General features: G+C 27.6%; 1 protein-coding gene across 7 annotated transcripts in view; it reads right to left on the bottom strand.

The window, feature by feature from the left end:
- Nucleotides 1-23,261, bottom strand: part of retn (retained) — a 173,778-nt gene that overhangs the window by 76,024 nt on the left and 74,493 nt on the right. For 6 of the 7 annotated variants that reach the window (XM_089175059.1, XM_089175061.1, XM_089175065.1 and 3 more), the window contains 2 exons: nucleotides 6,357-6,557; nucleotides 5,310-5,807 (listed from right to left, as the gene is read on the bottom strand). In XM_089175059.1, coding sequence (XP_089031185.1) covers nucleotides 5,310-5,807; nucleotides 6,357-6,557 — 699 coding nt within the window. The remainder of the gene's footprint in view (nucleotides 1-5,309; nucleotides 5,808-6,356; nucleotides 6,558-23,261) is intronic. The other variant, XM_089175066.1, reaches the window with a different exon arrangement.

Genomic DNA, 23,261 nt, shown 5'->3' with positions numbered 1-23,261 from the left:
GACCTTGAGAACGATGTTAAATATTATTTTCCATTGTTTCGTAAAGAAAAAAAAAAAAAATAGTATAGCGATATATAATTTTAGTGGCATGATGCATAAAATATGTCGAATCCATTATTGTCACAATAACGTTCCGATAAAACGTAACCGGCAACCGGCACGTGGCATAATTTAACGATAATTACTATACTTAAAAGAAATAGAAAAAGAAAAGAAAAGAAGAAAAAAAAAATAAAAAAGAAGAAGAAGACAAAATTACAAACTTAAATTGATATACGGTCAAATATATTTTAACGCGTCGAATGTCAAATATTCAACTATACATATATACATATATGTAAAACGTACGATACGAAAAATGCATCATCCACATTTATAAAATACATTCTTATAAACACACACAGACACAGACACACACACACACACAGGGGACATAGATAAAATTTATATACGAATATTCCTAACATCAGTTTTCCATACTAAACGCGGAAAAATTATTTTCCACGCGTAATTATTCTTGTAACAACGATTAGCTATAACACATACCATTCTTACTCATACTATTACATAGATATACAACAAACACATACATACATATATATATATGCATGCATACATGTATGAAGTGCATCGAAAGGAGTGAGTGAGTGCAAGAGTCCGGGACAACGACGAATCACGTTCCAAGTTTCTCGCCCGTTTCTCGCCCGTTTCTCGCCCGTTTCTCGCCCGTTTCTTCTGCAACCATGCCGCACTACTCTTCTTCATTTGCATAATGATAATGCATTTGCATAATCACAATGATAACTCAACGTTAAGGATTCGAACCAACCAGCAGACCAATACACTCTTTCTCTCACTCATCATATCCTCCTAACAAACCATACTCAATTCATTATTTATTATTTATTTATATAATTATTTTTATACATCCAAATTTAATGCAACATTGTTATTGGTTTTTAAATGAAGTTTCAATCTTCATGAAATTTTCTTTTATTTTGTGTCATTTTTTTTTTAAGGATAATTTTTATCGCGATTATTTAAAGCTTATCTTGGCTCTTTAAGTATCGTAAATTTTCGATAGATGGTGCTGCATTACAATTCAATTATTTTACGATTTTTTCAGGTTTTTATATGACAGAACCTAATTCGAGTATTATTATTTTACGTATCCCATTCTAATGTTTAGTATTATTTATGTATTATTATTTATATATTAAATATATTAAAAATTTTAAGTTGTTTTATACTCAAATTCGAATTTTTCCCAGAAATTATAAATAAATATTAATTTGACTGCAATTAAAAATCAACGTTTTATAACAAAACCACAGCAACGTGTGGCCTAAGTATAAAAATGTGAATGAGTTAGTATGAATATGTGCATGTGAATGTGTGCATGTGAATGTGCGCATGAGTTACTATGAATTTTATAGATATATATATATATATATATATGTTCCTACTTCTTAAGACAACGAACTACAATTCAAAGTATTTATCTACGTCTCGTTTTTCTCTATACACTACTACAACACGACACCCCATGTGTAAAAATAAATGCATATGCATATTAATACATATACGTGTGTATATGTGTATGTTTTTGAACGAGTTGAACTGTGGACCCAAAGATCGACACACTCGTGTGAATTCTAACATAAACGTAGAAGAATTTTTTCCTTTTTTTTTTTTTTTTGTTTTTTTTTTTCTTCAATATTCTTTGTATTTTTATTTGTTTCATGCAAGGTTCTTTCCCCACCCCCCTCCTCTCTCATCTTCACATACACACACACACACATATACATATACATATACATCTTATGCTATTTCATACTATTTCTATCTGTTCTTTTTACTTCTTCCTTTCTCGTGTTAAGAAGAAAACATCGAGGAATACGCGAAAAGATAGTAGCGAGCTTATATTCGCAAGTGAGGGAGAAAGAGAGAGAAAGAGAGAGGAATAATATGAGAGGGGGAGGAGGGGGAGGAAGGGGGAGGAGAGGTATGGTGTGTGTATGTATATGTGCGTATATATGGGAGCGAAATAGCCGGCAATTTGCAGGTTTACGAGTTATTTCACAATGGCTGCAAAGTATAGTGCTACAGTATTATACTACCCGTTGTGTTTAACCCAGCACGAGTGCACGGTCAGCGAACGAACCACGACATATACTCTTCTACATATGTTATATATAATATATATGTGTGTGTGTACCTGTATGTGTGTTAGTATTTTAGATTTCTATGTATTTTTGTATGTACGTATGCATTTTTATATTTTTATCTATTGTATGTATGTATGTGATGTATGATCGTAGATGTATGTCGTCTTTTTTTATATATATATATCGTTTCTGTGTATGTTTATTTTTTTGTATGTGTGTATATTGTAGATAAGAATATGGAACCTTTAAGAAATAGAAAAGTGAACTTAGAAATACTCGAGAGAAAAAGAGGATGATACATTTTGTTTACGTGTATTTTTTTTTTTCTTATTAGATGAGATTTTTACAGTGCATACTTTTAATGGAAGTATAGTAAATTTGATTTGTATAAAAGTTAGGTTAGAATGAAACTTCTAGATTCCTCTGGGTAACCTATAGGTTCTATATATTTAATATTTTTGATTATTTCAATATGTTATCATAAAAAATTCATCCCCAATTTCATTGAATTTCGCAGCACCTGTAATTCTTACCGTATACGATGAAAATTAGGTTAATATATATATATATATATATATTGAATTTTATTATTAATTAAAATCATGCAATAATTTGAAAAGGTTATGACAAATGTTCAAAGTAACTTAAACGATGCAATAAAGTAATCCAAAAAAATCCACCTTATAACCAAACTTAATCGCAACTTTAAAGATTATAAAACAAAACGAAAAACAACCCTTGTGCAATAAAAAAAAAACAAAAAAGAACAAAGAGAACAATCAAAAAAATATATTAAAAGAAAAGAAAAGGAAAGAAAAGAAAAGAAAAGAAATAGAATGGTAGCAGGGAAAGAAATGACGAGCGACGGCAGTTGCAGTGTTCAACTGCGACGAATGCGCACACACACATATCACAAACTACAAAGAAAATGCATAGACATAGGGATACAAAGATGAAAACGGCTTTGGCATTGGCGACGGCGGGAGTAGCATAAGCAAGCAAGCAAGCAGAATCGGATCCAAGAAGAAGAAGAAGAAGAAGAAGAAGGAAAAGATTAAAGACCCGAACGAGTACGCCCCCGCCGGAATGATGGATGCGATGATCCCAGGCGCCGACTCTCTTCAGAGTAGGTGGAGTCTACCATTTTCATCCTAGCCATCTTTTTTTAATATTCCCTTCTACCATCAACCCCTCCTCACCTCTTCTATCTTCCCTCCGTAACCCTCCCCCTACCTTTATACTCGTACTATACTTGCTTCTTATTCTTATTCTAAATCTTCATCGTCTTATTCTCATCTTCTTTCCATCATATTATCCCATCTTTTATTTATCTATCTATTTATCTATTCATCTTTCTATCTAGTATCTCACGGAGAATGCTATAAATGGTTTTTCATCGGTAATAGTTTGACTGAACTTTTTGCAAAGTTTATTGCAATATTGTTGAAATGATTATTAACATTGTTATTTAGGTATTTCTATTTATAGGTTAGGTTGTATTATTAATTATATTAATGGTTACTCGTGTATCCATCTATCTTTTACTAACCTAAGTTTGATTTAAATGTATTAGATTGACAACTAAATCATTGCTGATTTTAAAAAGCCAACTATCAACAAAATCTGCAATTACTCAGTTGCCAACCTATTCATGTTCACCCCTTTCTTATAATTTCTAATAATATTTCAAAATATTTCTACTAACTATAACTTCAATATTATTTAATAATAATTTAATAACATTGTACAATTATACCAACAAATTAATCTAAGAAAAAGTAAAAGAATGAAATGAAAATTCAAACAAACTTTTTTCAATCCCCCTACTCTATAGCCATAATCAACCTAAAATGGCGATTCTTTTCTTAACGCGAAATACTGTATACAGATTTGTCGCCATTGAAGAAGTCCCCATTTGCTTCAGAGCTTGAACAATCTAAATGGTAATCCGATACCACACCCTCTTTGCAAAAACCAAAAACCTTTTCTTGACCGTCTCTCTTTGCCGATGCAAAAATTACCCCTTCTTTGCGAGTCATTAAGAAATTATATACACATATACTTATACATACATATATCCTGTGTATGTACGTTTGAGTCTGACGATGAAAGTGTATATAAAATGACTGTGTATGTGTCTACGTTTGAGTCTGACGATGAAAGAGTATATAAAATGTCTGCATGTGTGTGTGTGTGTCTACGTTTGAGTCTGACGATGAATGTGAATATAAAATGCCTGTGTGTTGTACGTGTAAGTCTGACGATGAATGTGTATATAAAATGTCTGCATGTGTGTGTGTGTGTGTGTGTGTGTCTACGTTTGAGTCTGACGATGAATGTGTATATAAAATATATGAGTTAGTGTGAGATTGAAGGGCCCCACATAAAAAGCGTTAACAAGGATACGATGCCAAGCCTGACTAATTCTAGAACTCTTCCTTTTTCCTACATCTTCCACCCCCTCAACCAACCCCATCACCTTCTTACTACTTCTTCATACCTGACTGTAATAATACACCTTGTATTTTCTTTTTCTTATTCTTCTTCTATCATCTTTATCTTATTTCAATAATGAGATTATATTCTACTATTCATTAATCTAATCTTTTGACAATTAATTCAAGCAGAAAAGAAATTAATTATGATTTTGTCTAAAAAAAAAAAAAACTCAAACCAATAATTTTCATTGCTAAAATTATTGAAGGGATTTAACGAAAGATAGGAAAGAAAGAAGAAAGGAAAGTAATAACATAATGATATTAGCAGCAGTAAATAATGAAACAAATTAGTTTAAGATAGGAGTAATAAAGCAAGCACATACATAAATATAACATATTCCAATTAGAAAATAAATTAATTGCAAAGCATTAATAAGAAACATTAGTAATTATAGATTAAATATTGAATAAATAGAAGCACATGCATTAGATTAAACAAATCACTCAACAAATATATCACAAATATTTGTTAATTCTAACTAAACAAATTTGATAAGGAAATTTCTTCGTAAAACAATTTGTTGAATAAAATAATAATAATAATATTCTTAACAAATGTAAAATATTTTAGCAATTAGTTGCAATGATCTTTCCTAATCATGAAGATTCAACAAACATAATTAAAAAATATATTATCACTTACCTGTTTGAATTGATCTTCAAAATTCCAATTGTTAGGTTGCTGACCATTCTGTGAAGTATGATTATTATTATTCTGACTGCTATTGTTGTTGTTGTTGTTATTATTATTATTCTGACTGCTGCTGCTGGCACTACTGTTGTGGGAATGATGATGGTGACTGTTATTGGTATTGTTGCTGACATTGAGTGAATAATTGGTAGCAGAATCAGGCCCATTTCTTGATCCTTGTGGAGATTCACTGGAACGTGAAGGACTGCTGGTTGCATCCTGGTTGTTGTTACCAAGTGGTACATTTAACACTTGTTGCATCGATGACGATGTACTAGGACCATCTGCAGCAACTTGCATGGGGGTTGACGATGAAGAAGCTTGTATCATTCCACCAATTCCCATATTTGATAATGGCATTATGGGTATAAATCCTGGCAAATTTATAACCCCATTGCTGACAGCAGCCTGGAACGCTTCCAAATTTGTTCTTGACAGTACATCGGCTTCCTAATTAACAAAACAAAAATTAACAACAAATTAATAAATATTCATTGATAATGTAATTGTTATTTAGATTTTTATAAATTATTGGTTAATATAATATTAAAATGTATTTATAATAAGTAAATATGTATATATAAACGTTTGTTATAATCGTTTATGGGGTTTGCAAGGTTGACAAATATTTGTCATTCAATTTAATTTCAGATAAAAGATTCTTCTTCTTCTTCTTTTTTTTTTTTTATTAATTTTCTTATTCACCCTTTCCATTAAATTCATTCTTAGCCCCATGCATATTCTATATCATTCATATGATATTAAATAATATATATATACATATATTATTATGGATCAATAATAATAGTTTGATCAATTGTGTTTTATTACTCAATTACAATGATACAAAACATATCGAATATTATTAGTATAATAAATATAAATTTATATTAATATATATATATGTATATATTTAAATGGTAAGTTAAAAAAATAAAAATTAGTATAAAAACAAATGTTATATATATATATTTGAGATTGTTTTATTAGAATACTAACTTCCATCCTCAGTTTGGCGAGAAACTGCGGATTGTGAGTGTTCATAAGGTTGCTTAAATTTGCTAAAGGAGTTCCGGATGAAGTTGATGGTAAAACCGAAGGGAGTGCTGTTGGAAGAACCACCCTTGGTTGTTGGGGTAACTCTTCCCCACTTTCTTGATCCTGTAAATCCGGATCCGATAACTCCTCCTCTTGGTTTGACTGAAATTCAAACATAACGACCGGAATAATAATCATAATAATAATAATAATAATATAAATTATATCATATATATTATTTATTTAAATGAAAAACAAAAAGCCCAGAATTTTTATTTAAAATCCATCAATGGATTGAAACGCGTTTTAAATCTCGCATTGATGCAGGAAAATGGAAAAGGAATCCTTTTTTTATTTTGTCATGCACAACGTGTTGTGAGTTGGTTGATTATTTAAAATAAACAAATATAAAATATAATGGAACATTTCCATCGCTGGATTGATTTTCATTTTTTAATATAAATAGTTTTGTTTTTAACGTCATCAATGATTTGCAAAATACACTTACCTGTAAAAGAGAAATTTTTGCACTTACAAAATTTCACATAACATTTGATTCAATTAACACTAAAGAATATTTATTTATATATATATATATGTAATTATAATATTTATTTAATAATAATAATAATAATAATAGCAATAATGAATAAGCATGTTTTAAAGAAAAGAATTATTTATAATTTATTTATTTAATAGAATAATTCTTCGCAAATTATTGATGTAAAATTATTTCTCTCAAGTTTGTGAAGAAAAAAAAACAAAGAAAATTAATTACAAACGTTGTGCATGTGTGTGTGTGTGTGTGGTTATTATTTATTATTATTAATCTTTAACGTCATACAAATTATTTATAATCAAAAAGTATAGTAAAATATCAGAAAAAAATATAAAAAGAAAAAAAGAAAAAATATAATTAAAAAAGAAGAAGGGGAAGCATAATAAAAAAAAAAAACGAAAGAGTGCAACAATGCGAGACAGAGTGCAGTAATGCAAAAGAGAGTGAGATAGAAGAAGAAGAAGAACAAAAAAAATAGAAAAGAAAAGAAATGTATTATGTTGATATGGCGATATCGAACAGGACAACCATAATGGTGAATAAGGAGGGCAGATTATCGTGGCATTAAACATTAATTAGAAAAATGGCGAAACGTTCTATGTTATAGTATATATATATATATATATATATAATAGTATGTGTGCATTATATACAACGAGATAGCCACTATCGGGTTTAACATTATTATGCTACGGGTGTCATATGTGTTTTATGACCGTGCCCGTTCTACAAGTCCGTCGTTCCTTTTGCACCGGCATAAAAAAAAAAAAAAAAACAATTCACAAAGTCGCATTAACGTAGTCAACGGAAGCTCAACCACCATAAAAAAAAAAAAGAACAAAATTATAATAATAAAACATTATACAGGAAAAGTATTACAATAAAACGAAATAGCATAAGAGAAGTGTGGTGGTGGTGGGGTCAGAGCTTGAACAAGAATGATGAACTATTATTTTTATAATATTTCCTTTTTTTCTTCTAATATTAACATTAATTATTTTTTATTTATTTAATTTAATAAATAATAATAATAATAATAATTTTGCAAAAGTAATATCCATCTAATTAAATTATTTAATTGAAACAATTTAAAAACCCCAAATTTACGTAAGAAAATGATAAATTGTAAATTATTCAAACTAAATGTGAAATAATTGGAACACCCTGTATAGATATTAAACATTTTAATATGAAATATTAGAAGAGATCAAATTTTGATACCTGAAAAAGTGAACAAGGTCCTTAAACAAACATTAAAAACATGCATCGAACCAGACATATGATTTTCTTGATACAAGAAAGACCGAATTTAAAAATGGGCACTATACGGGGACACCATAAGAAAGTAAGAAAAATAAAATAAAAATAAAATTTCTGGAAGTGGAAAAGAGAGAGAGAGAGAGAGAGAGAAAGATAAAGAGAAAGAGAAAGAGAAAGAGAAAAGAAGCAAAGTTGATTTTTTCCTGTGTCGGCATTTCGAGCACGTGTGATAATATTGACCTTTGACTATGGTGGTGGTCAAAATGGTCGAATCTTCTCCTCTCTCTTTCTCTCTCTTTCTCTCTCTTTCTAATCAAATATGAATCCTAATCAAATACACGTATATACACGTCTTTATACACTTAGAATTCCAAGATCTCAACGTTCTATCTTCTTTTTTTCCACGATAATCATTTTTTTTTTTTTTTTTTTCCAATGGTCAAGACGTATCGTATATTTTAATATTCGATATTTACCCCCTCTCTCCTAACCCCCGATTGAAATAATATTGACCTAATCGTTGAACAAAATTTTTAAATATTTCCTTCCTATCTTATTTCTCTTCTTTTGATATAAAAAAAATTACTGTAATAATTTTTCTTCAGATTTTTTATACGACATAATCTAATCTTGTTTTATATATAATTTTTTTTTGTTTTTCATTGTATTATTATTTTATTTATCACATAATAATTGTGATATGATATTGTGCATCCTATTAAAATAATATATAAATAATATATTGTTATATTAAATGAAAAATAAAATGGAAATATGTGAATGGGATGATCGACCGATGACAGACAGTTGTTATTATCAATCGTTTTCACTTTCTCTTTGATATTTTTTGTCATTGAAAAACTAACACAAAAGAAGAAGATGTTTCAAATTGATGGATATTTCTTGAAAGGGTTTAACGACAACAGGAATAACGCGTAATAATCACGAATAAGTATTATCGTAATACGCTATATGACAATTTCTTTGAAAAGTTAAAACGTAATCACCATATTATATATTATTTTTTATTTCTCTCAATCCCCATACACGCATATTAACATGTAGTACTCACATCACCATCAACTACATACATAGAAACGTTTTAAAATATACCCGCAGAAAAAGAAAAAAATAGAAAACGACAAAAACCCTAGTAATAACTAATATATCGTGAAAGAAAGATAAGAGCGTGAGAAAGTCATCGTTGATTTTTTTTTTCTCTCTTTCTCTTGGTTTTTTTTTTTTTTTTTTTTTTTTTTTTCTTAACTTTTACCGGATAAACTCTATCTCTTCTTTTAATATGGTTTTGTTGAAAGACTATGTTTTAACACGTCAATTGTCAATTTCACTCAATTTATTCTTGTTCAAGTTTCTTTTTTTTTATTTTATTATTTTTTTTTTTTTTTAGATTAAATTATCGAACAAAAGATAATATTACGATTTTAATAGTACAATGATTTTATAGTATTATCATTTTTTATTATTAAAGTAATATAATTTATTTAATATTTATTATGTGTCACGTTGTATGTTCGCAATGGACTCCTAAACTACTGAACCGATTTTAATCAAATTTTCCACCCTGTGTGCAATTTCATTCAACTTGAAAGATAAGATTGTTTATATCTCAATTTATAATTGCAATATTATTTTATTGCGAATTATTTATGTATTGGACTGATTGTGAGCCACAGTAATGTGTGACGGGACACCCTTAGTATAATATATATTATTTAATTAATATAATTTTGTTGATCTGTACTAGAATATATATTTTTAATTATATTTCTTTGTTCTTTATTCTATGTATATTTAAAATGGTTGACCCAAATAGAAATATATTTTTGATCAAGTCATAGTAGAAAAAAAAAAAAAAGAAAAAAAAAAGGAAAAAGAAATATAAATGTATAATAAATGCATTCATTTTCTAATGGTGTCGCAAAAACTGATAAGAAAATATATTCGTAGAAAATAATACTACGTTTGTTTCCCACCCAACCAACCAACCAACCAACCGACCAACCAACCAACCAACCAACCAACGTTCAACCATTTGAAAAATCTTTAAACGATGACTACTACGACTTATTGTTAAATATAAAATGGTATATACATACATACATACATACACACACATATATATATACACTCATATATCCACACACACATATATTTAACGACACCTTCTATAGATTAAGAACATTGTTAAATACGATTTTGCAACATTTAAATGAGTATGTTAATAATGCGATATAACATAACCATAGTGTTATCAGAACAGTGCCAATTCTATTTCAATGAAAAATTCAATGTTTGTGATACGTAGTATATATATATATATAACACACATTATCTAGTATATAGTTAAAAAAAAAAAAAAAATTAAACATAAAGGTAAAATAATAATACTTATGTAAAAGTAAAAAATTCATGTTCCATGAATTGTACAGTCTTCTAACAAGTTTCTAAAGAATATCATTTTTTTTATTTCAATTTTTATATTTAATATTTATTAACCCTTATGCACTCGAATGGCGCCGATACGGCGCCAAACCGATTTGAAGTGTCAACTCGAGCGGCGCCGATACGGCACCCGGCCGATTTCAAGAACTCGAGCAACTTTGCTGCAGCTATATATATACATAGTTATTACAATATTAGTTATATTACGTGAATAATATTATTAAACGTAAATTAAAAAATGTAATTTTTAAAGTTTATATATAATATTATTTTTCAATTAATATTTAAATTTCTTAGTTTTAAGTATTAGTAATTTTAATATGTACTAGTCTATGTACAAGTAACTATGTTTACCTCTTGTAGGATTTACTAAGTATTAACATTATTATTACTATGTAAATTATTTTTCTTTTTAGTATAATAAATAAATAAATAAGTATTATTTATCCTTCGTTATTTTGAAAGAAATTATTTATTAAAAAAAATTATTCAACAAATGGTAATAATAATTCATATACGCGTGTGTGAGTATAAAGATGAACAAAATTTATATTAAATCAAACTATTTCCTTGTTCTTCTTCTTTTTTTTTTTTTTTTAATTCGTATAATAATAATAATAATGTAAAATATATATATATATATAAAAAAAAAAACAATTGAATATATTCCATTCATAGTTAGACGATTAGAAAAGTTGTCTCTCGTAAAAGTTTCGTGCGGAGGCGTACGCACGAAAACTTTGCACTGTTATTAAGTTAATCATACTGACGGAACAAACCGGAGATTGGATGAAAGGTGAAAGAGAAAAAAGAAAGAAAATAAAAATCAAAATAAAAAAAATAAAAAAAAAAAACAAAAAGAGAGAGGGAGAGAGAGAGAGAGTAGCATTGTTCTATCCGAAATCTATGGGGTTCGTGAACGCTCGCAACACGTGGGTGTTCTTAACGTATGGAAAATAGTCGCAGGGTAAAATAAGGAGGAGGAGGAGGAAGAAAAAAGAACAGATTCTATGGGTGGGCCCCAAATACGACCCATCTCGTTTCCGAATCAACCAATTTACATAAAAAGAGAAATAAAAAAAAAAATAACAACAAAATATCAAATCTTCTCAAAGTGTCTAACAGAAGAAGAAAAGAAAATTCAATTAAATTAAATCATATGAAAAAAAAAGAAAAAAGAAAAAAAAACAAACAAACAAGAACAAAATACAAATTTCTATCGATAGATTAATCTATGAATTTGTTAACAACGATATTAAATAAATAATATAATTAATAAATTATTTTATATATAATATAATAAAATAAATTTGTGGTTCGTGATAAAAGATTAAAAATCGTATAGTTTCTTTTTGTAAATATAATAAAATAAATTATCCAAATTTAAAGAATATAATATAATATAATAAAATATAAAATTGCAATTGGTTGAATATCCAACGAAACTTTGTTTACAATAAAATATTAAAATAAAATTAATTGATTGAATATTAAAATAAATTTTCTATATAATCAAACATTAATGTAATCGTAATTTTCTTTTTTTTTTCTATATTAAAAATAAAATATAAAACAAAAATAATGTAAAGATAAAGATTGAAAAATCAAAAAGGATAAAATAAAAAAAAAATAAAAAATATAAAAAAAAAAGAAATGAACGAGTCACGGTTTTCAATCGTTGAATAAATTTCCTTCGGATGAGCCGAATAAATCAATAGAGGAGGAAGAGATAAATAGATAAAATAAAAAAGAGAAAAAAAGAGTGAGAGAAAGAGTGAGAGAAAGAGTGACAGAGAAAGATAAAAGGAGAGGAGGAGAGGCTTTAAATGACCTCGGCTTAGTACAAACCACCCAAAGCTTCAGGTAAAAGTGTCACTCTGAGCAAACAAGTGGGCGCGGCTCTATCCTTCAAAGAAACTAAAGAAACTAAAGAAAAGAAAAGAAAGGAAAGGAAAAAAAAAAAGAAATGAAAAATCACTTATTCCTTCTTACATTTTCTTATTTGATCATCATCATCATCATCATCATCATCATTATCATTACCTTCTTCTTCTTCTTCTAATAAAATTCACCTTTCATTTTCTGTTTCTTATAATTTAATACGAGTAATATTTTTATTAAAATAAATTCAACTATAATTTTTATATTAAAAAAAAAAAAAGGAAGAATAAAATGAATGAATGAATGAGAGAAAGAAAGAAGGAAAGAAAGAAAATAATAAAAATACAGGAAATGATTAAACTGTTTAATCGTCGAGTAAAAACTTTTTTTTTCTTTTTTTTTTTCATTTTTTCTTTCTCAAACAATTTTCTATGTAATTCTACGAAATATAATAAAATTGAATAGAACAATGACAATTTTGTTCTCTTCAATGCATTGAAAATAATTTCGAGAAAGATAAGAATAACTTTAATTGCAACTAATTGCAATATCTTTCTATGATAAAATAGAGAAACGAAAAAAAAACTATTTAAAAAACAAATAGAAGAAGAAGAAGAAGAGGAATATCATTTGACGAAAAGTTTCCTATCGAAAGAAAAAAAAAAAATAAAATTGAAAATAAAAAAAAAAAATAAAACAATTTTGTCGAACAGGTCGAGAACAAACTGTTTAGCTTATCTACTGTAATTATTTAATTGCAATTGTATGCACTCTTTGACAAACTCACTTATACACATAATACATACGCAATTAAAAAGTGCATATTCGATGCACGAATGTATTCGTACAATTATTATTATTTTTTTTTGTGTACCAAGAAAATGTGTGATAAGTTGAATAAAAAAAAATTAAAAAAGGTGAACAAAATAATTGCAAATGATTGACATTTTCATTTGTTTCTTTTACAAAAGAAAATCAGCAGAGAAGATTAATTGAATGTAAAAATTTAATGAAAGTTTTTACAACGCCAAACAAACAAAAAAATTAAATAAAATTGCATTAATTTATGTAAACAATTAAAATATATTATTTAAAGTTAGTATAATGCGTGCAAAGTGTAAATTTTTGCAAACTAGGCTATGATGATAAAACAAAAAATAAAAAACCTGCTATCTCTCAACTGTGCAAATTGAAGACAAAAAAGAAACAAATAAAAATAAGTAAAGTAAAGTGAAATAAACTAATGTTAAAAAACAATGTTTAAAAGAAAAAAAAATAAATACGACATATGTCAAATTCATTTAAAAACATTTTCAAACTTATGCAAGTTTATCGTTCGTTTGAAAAAACATTAAGCCAAGGATTAGCCTGATTAGAAAAACACATCGCGGAAGAATAGGTTCGAAATAATAGAAACACTATTCTTTAAACGATTAGGTGTATACATCTTTAAATAATTAGAAAAAAAATATTGAAATATTTAAAAAAAAAAAAAAATAACAAATAAACCAAATAACAAGATGCACAGTGCAAGAAGAATAAAAATGAATTTTTTATGATAATGAATGAAGACAATAACAATAATAACAATAATAATAATAATAATAATAATAATAATAATGATGATGACGAAAAAAAGAAATAATAAAAATATTAACGAGAGGGGAACGCGAACTGTCATTTCGATCATTCGTACGATTGAATCGGCGCATGCTTTCTTGTTCGACAAAAAAAAAAAAAATAAAAAAAATAAACAAAAAAAAAAAGAAGAATAAAATATTCAAGTGTATACGATCATCGAGTGACTACGATTCGAGAAGACGATCTTCTCCTCGGCTCTTTATCGATGTGCAATAAAAGGGATACTTTAAGTACCTACACGAGTTCCTTTCGAGGCCCCCTGCAGATTACTTCTCTCTCTCACGTAGAGAATATTAGAGAATAATGATAATAATATTATAACGATGGTATTAGATAAAAAGAAACGAACGAACGAACGAACAAATAAATAAATAAATAAAAATATCAAAAAGAGATATCCAAAGAAAACAAATAAAAGAAAGAGAAAGAGAAAGAGAGATGTCAAAAAAAAAATCATTCAAATAATTCCAATCGATAGATATTATAATTTGTTTGAAAAAAAAAAAAAAAAAATGGGAACATTATCCAGAACATGATCAGTCAAAGCTTAATGGAATGAATGATAATGCAATGAAAAGAGATAGAATAAATAAATCAAAAAGAGAAACAGAAAGAGAAAGAGAGAGAGAGAGAGTAAAAGAATGTTTGAAGGATCATGATCGAAGATATTATTGGACAATATAAATCTTCTTGATATAATATATAATTTATAAATAAATTTATTATTTTTTTTATAAATTTTATTATTTTATTAATTTATTATTTAATTATTATTGATTGAAATTAATTATTTTTTTTATTCATTTATTTATTATTTATTTATTTAATTAATTTATTATTTATTATAATATTATTAATTAATATTTATTATAATTTATAAATAAGAATTCATATCCTAATGCAATTTTTGTTTTATCTTCTGTTCAATTTTGTTCAATTTTCTATATAGGATAGTTTTCTCTCTCTCTCTCTCTCTCTCTCTCTCCTATTGCATTTATTTATTAATTTTTATTCGCGTTTATTTATCATTTTTTCATCGCCAATTTCAAGATTCGTTATATTTGTAGGTTATCCTTAATCTTTAGGTTTCTGTAAGTTTCCAATAGATGGACTTGTATTACAATCTCAATTATTCCCCTTTTTTCAGAGTTACGTAGGACATAACTAACCTTACTTTTTATATTTTTTCCTGTATCATTATTTTATATGACCTGAAAGAAATAGGATACAAAAACCGCGAATGGAAGAACCACGCTCAGGAATGGGAACAATGGTCCCAGGATTTGGTATTTGCGACAATGAACTTTCCAGTTCCCAATTATTATTATTATTTTATATATTAAATTAACATTTTATAAAAAAAAACCTACAGCACAATGTGTGACCAAAGTATATAAATATAAGAATGATAAAAGAGTGTAGGAAGAAAATGGAGATCGTTTTGCATAGTATATCGATCGATTTAGATTGAGAGATTATACTTCGTTTTCTGTCCCCCTACCACCCTTTCTGACATTCTCTCTCCCTCTCTCTCTCTTTCACTTGGTTAACGATAGGTAAAACGCAAAGGTATACAAGAAGAGAGAGAGAGAAAGAGAGAGAGAGAGGGAATAAAGAGAGCTGATTTATCGGCTCGTCCAAGAGTTTTGTCAGGTATATAAATTCATCGACCGCCGGAATCGTCATCGCTGTAATCGCCTTTATTTATCAATATCTACAGGATAGGCCATCGATCAGGACTGTCTATTTAACCAGGACTTCCTGCGGGATATCGATGTGGAAACTTACGATCATCTCTTCTTACCAAACCCCCCTTCTTACTAAACACAAAGAGAGAGAGAGAGAGAATCCTATCTTCTTCTTCCTGTCCCCCTCTCTCTCTCTTCATCAACAATCCCCAATCCTTTAGTTCAACCTTTATCTATGTTTGTCTCCCTTTAGCAAAGATTTGCCTATCTATCTTTCTTTCTTTTTCTTTAACTATATTTTATAATATTTATTAAGATCTTTAGCGCAATTGAATACGCTATCTGGTGGCTAAATTCAAAATTAGAGTAGATCGGTCGAATTGCTACATCACGTGGTGGGATCTTTAGCGCACTTGAATAGGCTATCTGGTGACTAAGTTCAAAATTAGAGTAGATCGGTCAAATTGCTACATCAAGTGGGATCTTTAGCGCACTTGAATACGCTATCTGGTGACTAAATTCAAAATTAGAGTAGATAAGTCGAATTGCTACACCAAACCCCTGACAGAGATCCCAATACTAAGATGCTTGGATCACACGTTGCTGTGATTTTATTATCAAATTTTTATTTATTATAATTAATAATAATTAAATATAATATAGAATAATAATACACAAAATAATACAATCAATTATAATGGAATAAATAAATTAATAATACAGGAAAAAAATATAAAAAGTAAAGTTAGGTTATATCTTATGTAAATCTGAAGAAGAAAAATCCTGAAATAATTGAATTAAAAATGTATAAATTAATTAATTAAAAAAAAAAAAAGGAAAGAAATCTTCAAATATGAAAATATAGAATCAAACGTTGAATATTATAATCGATGTTATAAAATGTTAAGTTAAGAAAACTTAGTGGGGGTGTTTCATCTTTTAGATACCCCCTGCCATAGGAGAACCCGACACGTTGCATAAGAACGAATCGATAAAAATAATTCGTCCAACGTCGTCGTAAAAAGATTCAAAAAAGAAATGAAGAGAGAAAGAAAAAAAATACCAGAGAGAGAAAGAGAGAGAGAGAGAGAGAGAGATGTTTCGAATCTGGCAAACACGTGGAAGCAACGAAAGATACATAGAACATGATCGCGTATCCTTGATCTTTAATCCTGATTTATTTATTTTTTTTTTTTTTCAAATCTTCCTAACATATTTTTGTGTAACCAAAAACTCAATAAAAATAAGTTTTCTTTTGTTTATATTTTAAATGAATTTTTAATTAACATTGTAGTATGAATAGCAACTGCAGGTGAATAATAACCAGAAGCTTAATCAAACCCGATTTTATTTTGGTTTTTATTTTTTAAATAAATTTTTAACTAATATTAGTATAATTAATAATTGCAGGTGAGTAATTAAAAGCTTAATCAGCCTTGTTTAATTTTTTATTTTTTATTTTAAATAAATTTTTAATTAATATTACAGTATAACTAAAAACTCTAAGTGAATAACCAAACATTTAATCAACCTGATTATACTTTGGTTTTTTTTTCTTTTGTAAATAAATTTTCATTAAAATTAGTATATTTAAAAATTGTTGCTAAAAAATTAAACATTTAATTAAGCTTTTTTTTATTTTAAATAAATTTTTAATTAACATTAAAGTATAACTAACAACCATAGGTATATTTTTGAATATTATGTATAATATTCGCAAAAAAAAATATTACAAAAGTAAATTCACTTTGACCAATATGAGAACTACGAAAAAAAGTATTATTATAAGTAACGAAATATCATTTGCTATTCCGAAAAGGAAAAGGAACCGGAAATGGGCGTGTTGGACCATAGCATCGTCTTTTGAACCGGTGTTTTTGAGATGTTAACTTGAATGAATTTCTTCGACGTCTAAACGATAACGAAGAGTATACCTTATAATATTTAATAGACTGTGATTTTTTATTACTATTATTATTATTATTATTTAAATCATTTAATGATTTAACACGTGTATCTGAAAGAATATACTTCAAATAATAATCATTATTAATATATTATTTTTTTATTTTTACATATTACGATAAGACTTTGGCAAATGTCAAATTTATTATCGAATTATCTGACAAATAATTTTGGTTACGTAAAAAAAAAAAAAAGAAAAAAAAAATGAAGTAAAAGTAGTTCTAAGTAAAGTAAGTATAAAGAAGAAATAATTTCTATTTAATATGTAATAAATTTATATATATATATAATGTTTCTTTTTTTGTGTATTTTTCTTCTTTTTTTTTTTTTAGGAAGGTTGTGAGGGAGTCATTTAAAAATGTATAAAAAGTATAAGTTTATCGTAGGTTACACATATATTTTAACGATAAGAAATATATTAAAATTGTTGAAATAACATGTTAGTAAGAAATAATAATAGAAAAATTTATCATCGAATGTTATGTCCAATTTTGTTGTCGGAAGTATTATACATATATATATCAGAAATATTGTTTCTCCTGAAATTTTTTCACGTTTTACAATTGAAATAATATTTAACTTTACTAATATTGTATTAAATATATCCAACACTTGCAAACATAAATATATGTATATATATGTACAGGTATATAATTATATAGCACTGTATTCATTTATAATGCAAACTTAGTAATTATAACCGATAGATAAGAAAACAAGGCTAATGTTCATATAATGTTTCTAAATTACATTAAATATTCTATTCCTATATACAATCGAAACAAAAAAAAACAAACAAATTTTCTAAACGTTTGATAAAACAAAAATTAAATAAAACAAAATAATAAAATATTTCAAATAAAATAAAACCAAATAAAATAAAATAAAAGAAAATATGTCAAATAAAATATATAAAATAAAATAAAATAAAAGAAAAGAAAATATGTCAAATAAAATATATAAAATAAAACATATAAAATAAAATAAAATAAAATAAAATAAAATATATAAAATAAAATAAAATAAAAAAAACAAATGTACAACATATGAATATAACTAATTAACACTACATTATCATTTACATTAATGCCAAAAATTTGTTATCAATCACTGAATATAATCAATTACATAAAAAATTCCAAATAAAATACAAAAAAAAAAAACATTAAATTTCTTAAAAAAAAAAAAAAAAAAGATAAAAAAATGAATTTTCATTGAACTTATAGAGAAACGTTAAAGAAAATTTCTGAAAAGAGTCGTGCAGTAGTTGTGGTAGTGTTACAACTGCCAAGCGTTTGTCACTCGAGTTCGAGGAAAAAGGGGTTTTTGTCCTTTTTGTTATTCTTTTTTTCCGTTTTCTTTTTCTACTCTTATTATATGCTAAACCATATTTATAACTATGCCAGGGTAAAGATTCGTGTAAAGTGAATCGGAGACGTTTTGGAAATACGAACAGAGAAGAAGATAAAGAAGAAGAAGAAGAAGAAGTAGACGATGATGCCTGGCTCCGCCAGATTTAATTAATGACCCGCCGAGTTTGATCTGCCGCTACAAAGATCCCAAACGATTTTACTCTCTCTCTCTCTCTCTCTCTTTTCTTTCTCTTTCTCTCTCTCTCTCTCTCTCTCTTTCTGTCTGTTTCATTTCTTTTTCTATTTCATTTTAACTATCCTTCGTTCTTTTGCTATAAGTCTGTGGACTCTCTAGTCTTTCATCATATTTCTTCGATTCAATTTTCATTCCCACTTTTTTTTCTTCTCTTTTACTCCCCACCACCACCACCACCACCACTACCATAAAATTTTTTCCAACCCTCTTTCCTATTTCTTGGTTAAAAGATTGAAAGATTAAACCATTTGATTTCTTTCTTTCCTATCTATTTCAACATTTTTTTTTTTTACCTTATTAAGGGTTGAATTAAAAATTCCTAAAAATTTCAAATGAATCTTCTCAAAATAAATTTTACAAAAAGAACAATTCGTTATACAATTTCAAAGTAACGTTGCAATACAATAAAACCAACAAAACTTTTGTTTCAACCTAACATCAACAACATCTGAGATAAAATAAAAATTACGGATTATAATTCACCCCATTTGAATGAACCAAAAGACAAAATGAGTGAGTGAAAAGGTGAGATGATAGGGGGAGAAGGCGGCGGGGGGGGGGGGGTGGTGGTGGTGGTGGTAAATTATAAATAAATTTTTCATAAGATATCCTGGAATTCGTTTAGAATTCAAATTAGAATTAGAAATGAAACGAAACTAACACGTGGGTGTATTTTAATTTGCGTCGATGACAGGACGAGAAATTCTTTATACGTGTCTTTTACGTGTGTATGTGTAGTTATACATGTATGTAGAAGAGAATGAGAGAGAGAGAGAGAGAGAGAGAGAGAGAGAAAGAGAGAGGAAACGAAAAGACCAGACGAAGACATCGTTGACGGACGGTTAAGTCGAGCAACGTATAGTTATTTCGAACTTGACCCACATTCCCGCCAAGATTTAAACCAACGGTTCAACGCTTTTTTGAAGAATTACTAGAAAACTCTATTTTTTTTTCCTCTTCATTTCATTTCACATAGAAAAAATTATATCTAATATGATTTGCAATATTATTTCAACAAGTTTGATTATCTTTTAATGATGAAAAAATGAAACTAACTTAAAAGGTACAAAAGTGTACGAAATATTACAAGTTTCTGTCAGAGACAAATTCACAATTCAAAATTCAAATTTTGTTCAAACAAATCTAACAATGTAGAGTAACAAGATTATCTTTCATGATGAAATGATGAATTCAAAAATGAAACTAACCTAAAAGGTACAACAGGAATTCAAACTTTGTTCAAACAAATCTAACAATGTAGAGTAACAAATATATGTAACATGTATTATAATCATAAATTTGTAACATAAATAGTCTAAGTAAAAATAAAAAAAAAGAAGAAAAAAATAAACAAACACAATGTAGACAACCCTAGCATTGCGTTTAAACATAACTAATGTTCAGAGATTAGGACAATATTAATAGCCATAGGTAAAATATAACCACGAATGAATATGACAAAGATTGTTAAAAAAAAAAAAAAAAAAAAAAAAAAATGGAGAAAAGGTTGTTCTTATAGTTTTGCAAGAGAGAAAGAAAGAAAGAAAGAAAGAAAGAAATAAACAACAACAAAAACAACAAAAAAACATGGTGGTCGGTTAAAGATTTGAGATTTCGAATATAGAGAAGTTAATATTAATAGCGTGGGTGGTTACACAAAGTCGAGTAGGATATTGTTAGAAAGCAAAGCGGGGCTGTTTTGGGAAGATCAAGGAATGAAAGGGGGAGGAAAGAGGGTGGGAATGAAGTCCAAGAAGGGAGCTTCTTGCTAATGGGGTTTTAATGACGGCCAGCTGTCCGTCCATCACACAATTTTAGACAACTATCCGGTATTTCTGTATCACCATCTCTCGATCTCGATCTTTTTCTCTCTCTCTTGAACACTCTCTCTCTCTCTCTCTCAATTCTTGTTCTGTCTCTCGATCTTATTTGAGAACAAGAGAGAGGGATCAACCCGACCTCCCACGCGTGTTTCTAACCTCTTGGATCAACTCTCTCTCTCTGTCTCTCTCTTTCTAGAGTATTATACGATTTTTATGTGTGTGTGTATGTTTTTCTGTTGTGTAAATTATTTTAATAGATTATTTTCAAATATTATTAATAATAAGTCATCTGATTCGTTCATACAAATATATAATATTAAAATTTAGTGCAACATTGTTGGTTTCCAATGATGTTTGATCTTCATGAAACTTTGTTTTATTTTCTGTAATTTTTTGTTCAATTTAATCTACAGGATGGTTTGTTATTTTTTATTAGTAATTTAAGGATTTATTATTCAGAGATTATCTTGCTCTTTAGATAGTGTAAATTTTCAATAGAGGGTGCTGTATTGCAATTGAATTATTTTAATTTACATATGACATAACCTAACCTTATTTTATGTATTCAATTATAATTGTAATATTATTTTGTGCGTTGTGTTATTTATATATTATATATTATATGTATTAAAAAATTATTAATGAATATAATATTGGATTTGCAACTGAAAAGTCATTTCTGATTTTAATAATCCACCTATCGACAAAATTCGCAATCATTTACTTTGCCAACCATTTGTAATTCTTGAGTAATAATATTCTAATAGATTTATTGTATAATTTTGTTGACACAATTATACATATGACAAAATCATAAAAAAAAAAAAAATTAAATGTTTTTATTAGATTGTATCGTATTGTTTCTATTAAATTATTATAGTTTGAAATGAAATAGAACATTTGTATTTGATTCTATCATAGATGATGACTTTTATCGTGCTATAAATATAAATAAATTTCGTGTTGTTACGAAATTCGTACTATTTGGTGGTAGGTTTAGGTCGTAAAGAATATATAAAGTTCCTGAAACATTGCCAATAATTTCTTCCTCTTCCTCCTTCCTCTTCTTCTTCTTCTTCTTCTTCTTCTTCTTCTTCTTCTTCACAAGATGTGTTTGACACTACACGTTTTATCTTATTCATTTCCTTGACTTGTGGCAAATATAAAATTAAAATGCATTTGAAATGTGAACGATTGTTAATGTTTATCAAACTCGCACGCGCCATTTACGAACAATGTGTGTGTGTGTGTGTGTGTGTTTTTTTTTTTTTTTGAAGTGAAAACTTCTTTAGAGTGATAGGGGTGGATGATTTGAAAAAATGCAAACGAAAATCCATAGTAATGGAAACAAAACGATTACGACGAGAGAATGAGATACAAGACAGTATGCACTTGTTTCTTATTTCAATTAACGAGTTAACGAAAAATTCAATCAATGTACGAATGTAGGAAAAAATTTCTAAAAATCATTGAAAAGTGTACAAAGAAATACGTCAATGCACGAGAATCTACGAAAAGAGTAGTTCAGCCAATGTTCATTGATCATTTGATCATGATCATGAATTTCTTCGTAGACTCATCGAACTTTATTTTTTTTTTTTTTTTGAAAAAACAATCACATGCAATTTTTTTTTTTTTTTATGGTAAACAAACTCGGACAATTATCTTACTCCTGATACTTGTGCACTCGACTCATTCTCTCGAAAGCAAAGGTTTCAAGAAGGTTTCACTTTTTTTTTTCATTAAATTTCCTTTTAAACTTTCACTTCTTCTTCTTCTTCTTCTTCTTCTTCTTCTTCTTCTTCTTTGTGTTCTAGGAGAAATATAAAAATGATTTTTAATAAAACATCAAAAGATTTATTTTCTAAATAAGATTCATATCTGATCGTAGATCCAGGTCTAATCGGAATAAATACCTGAACGGTAGAAGAACTACATCAAAATGCTCACAAGGAAACAAACCCCCCAAATCTATCAA

The sequence above is a fragment of the Polistes dominula genome, unplaced genomic scaffold (genome assembly GCF_049000335.1).
Source record: "Polistes dominula isolate Pdom_NZ unplaced genomic scaffold, Pdom_raw_medaka contig_78, whole genome shotgun sequence".
Taxonomy (NCBI): Eukaryota; Metazoa; Arthropoda; class Insecta; order Hymenoptera; family Vespidae; genus Polistes; species Polistes dominula.
This window is presented reverse-complemented; position numbering and strand designations above follow the sequence as displayed.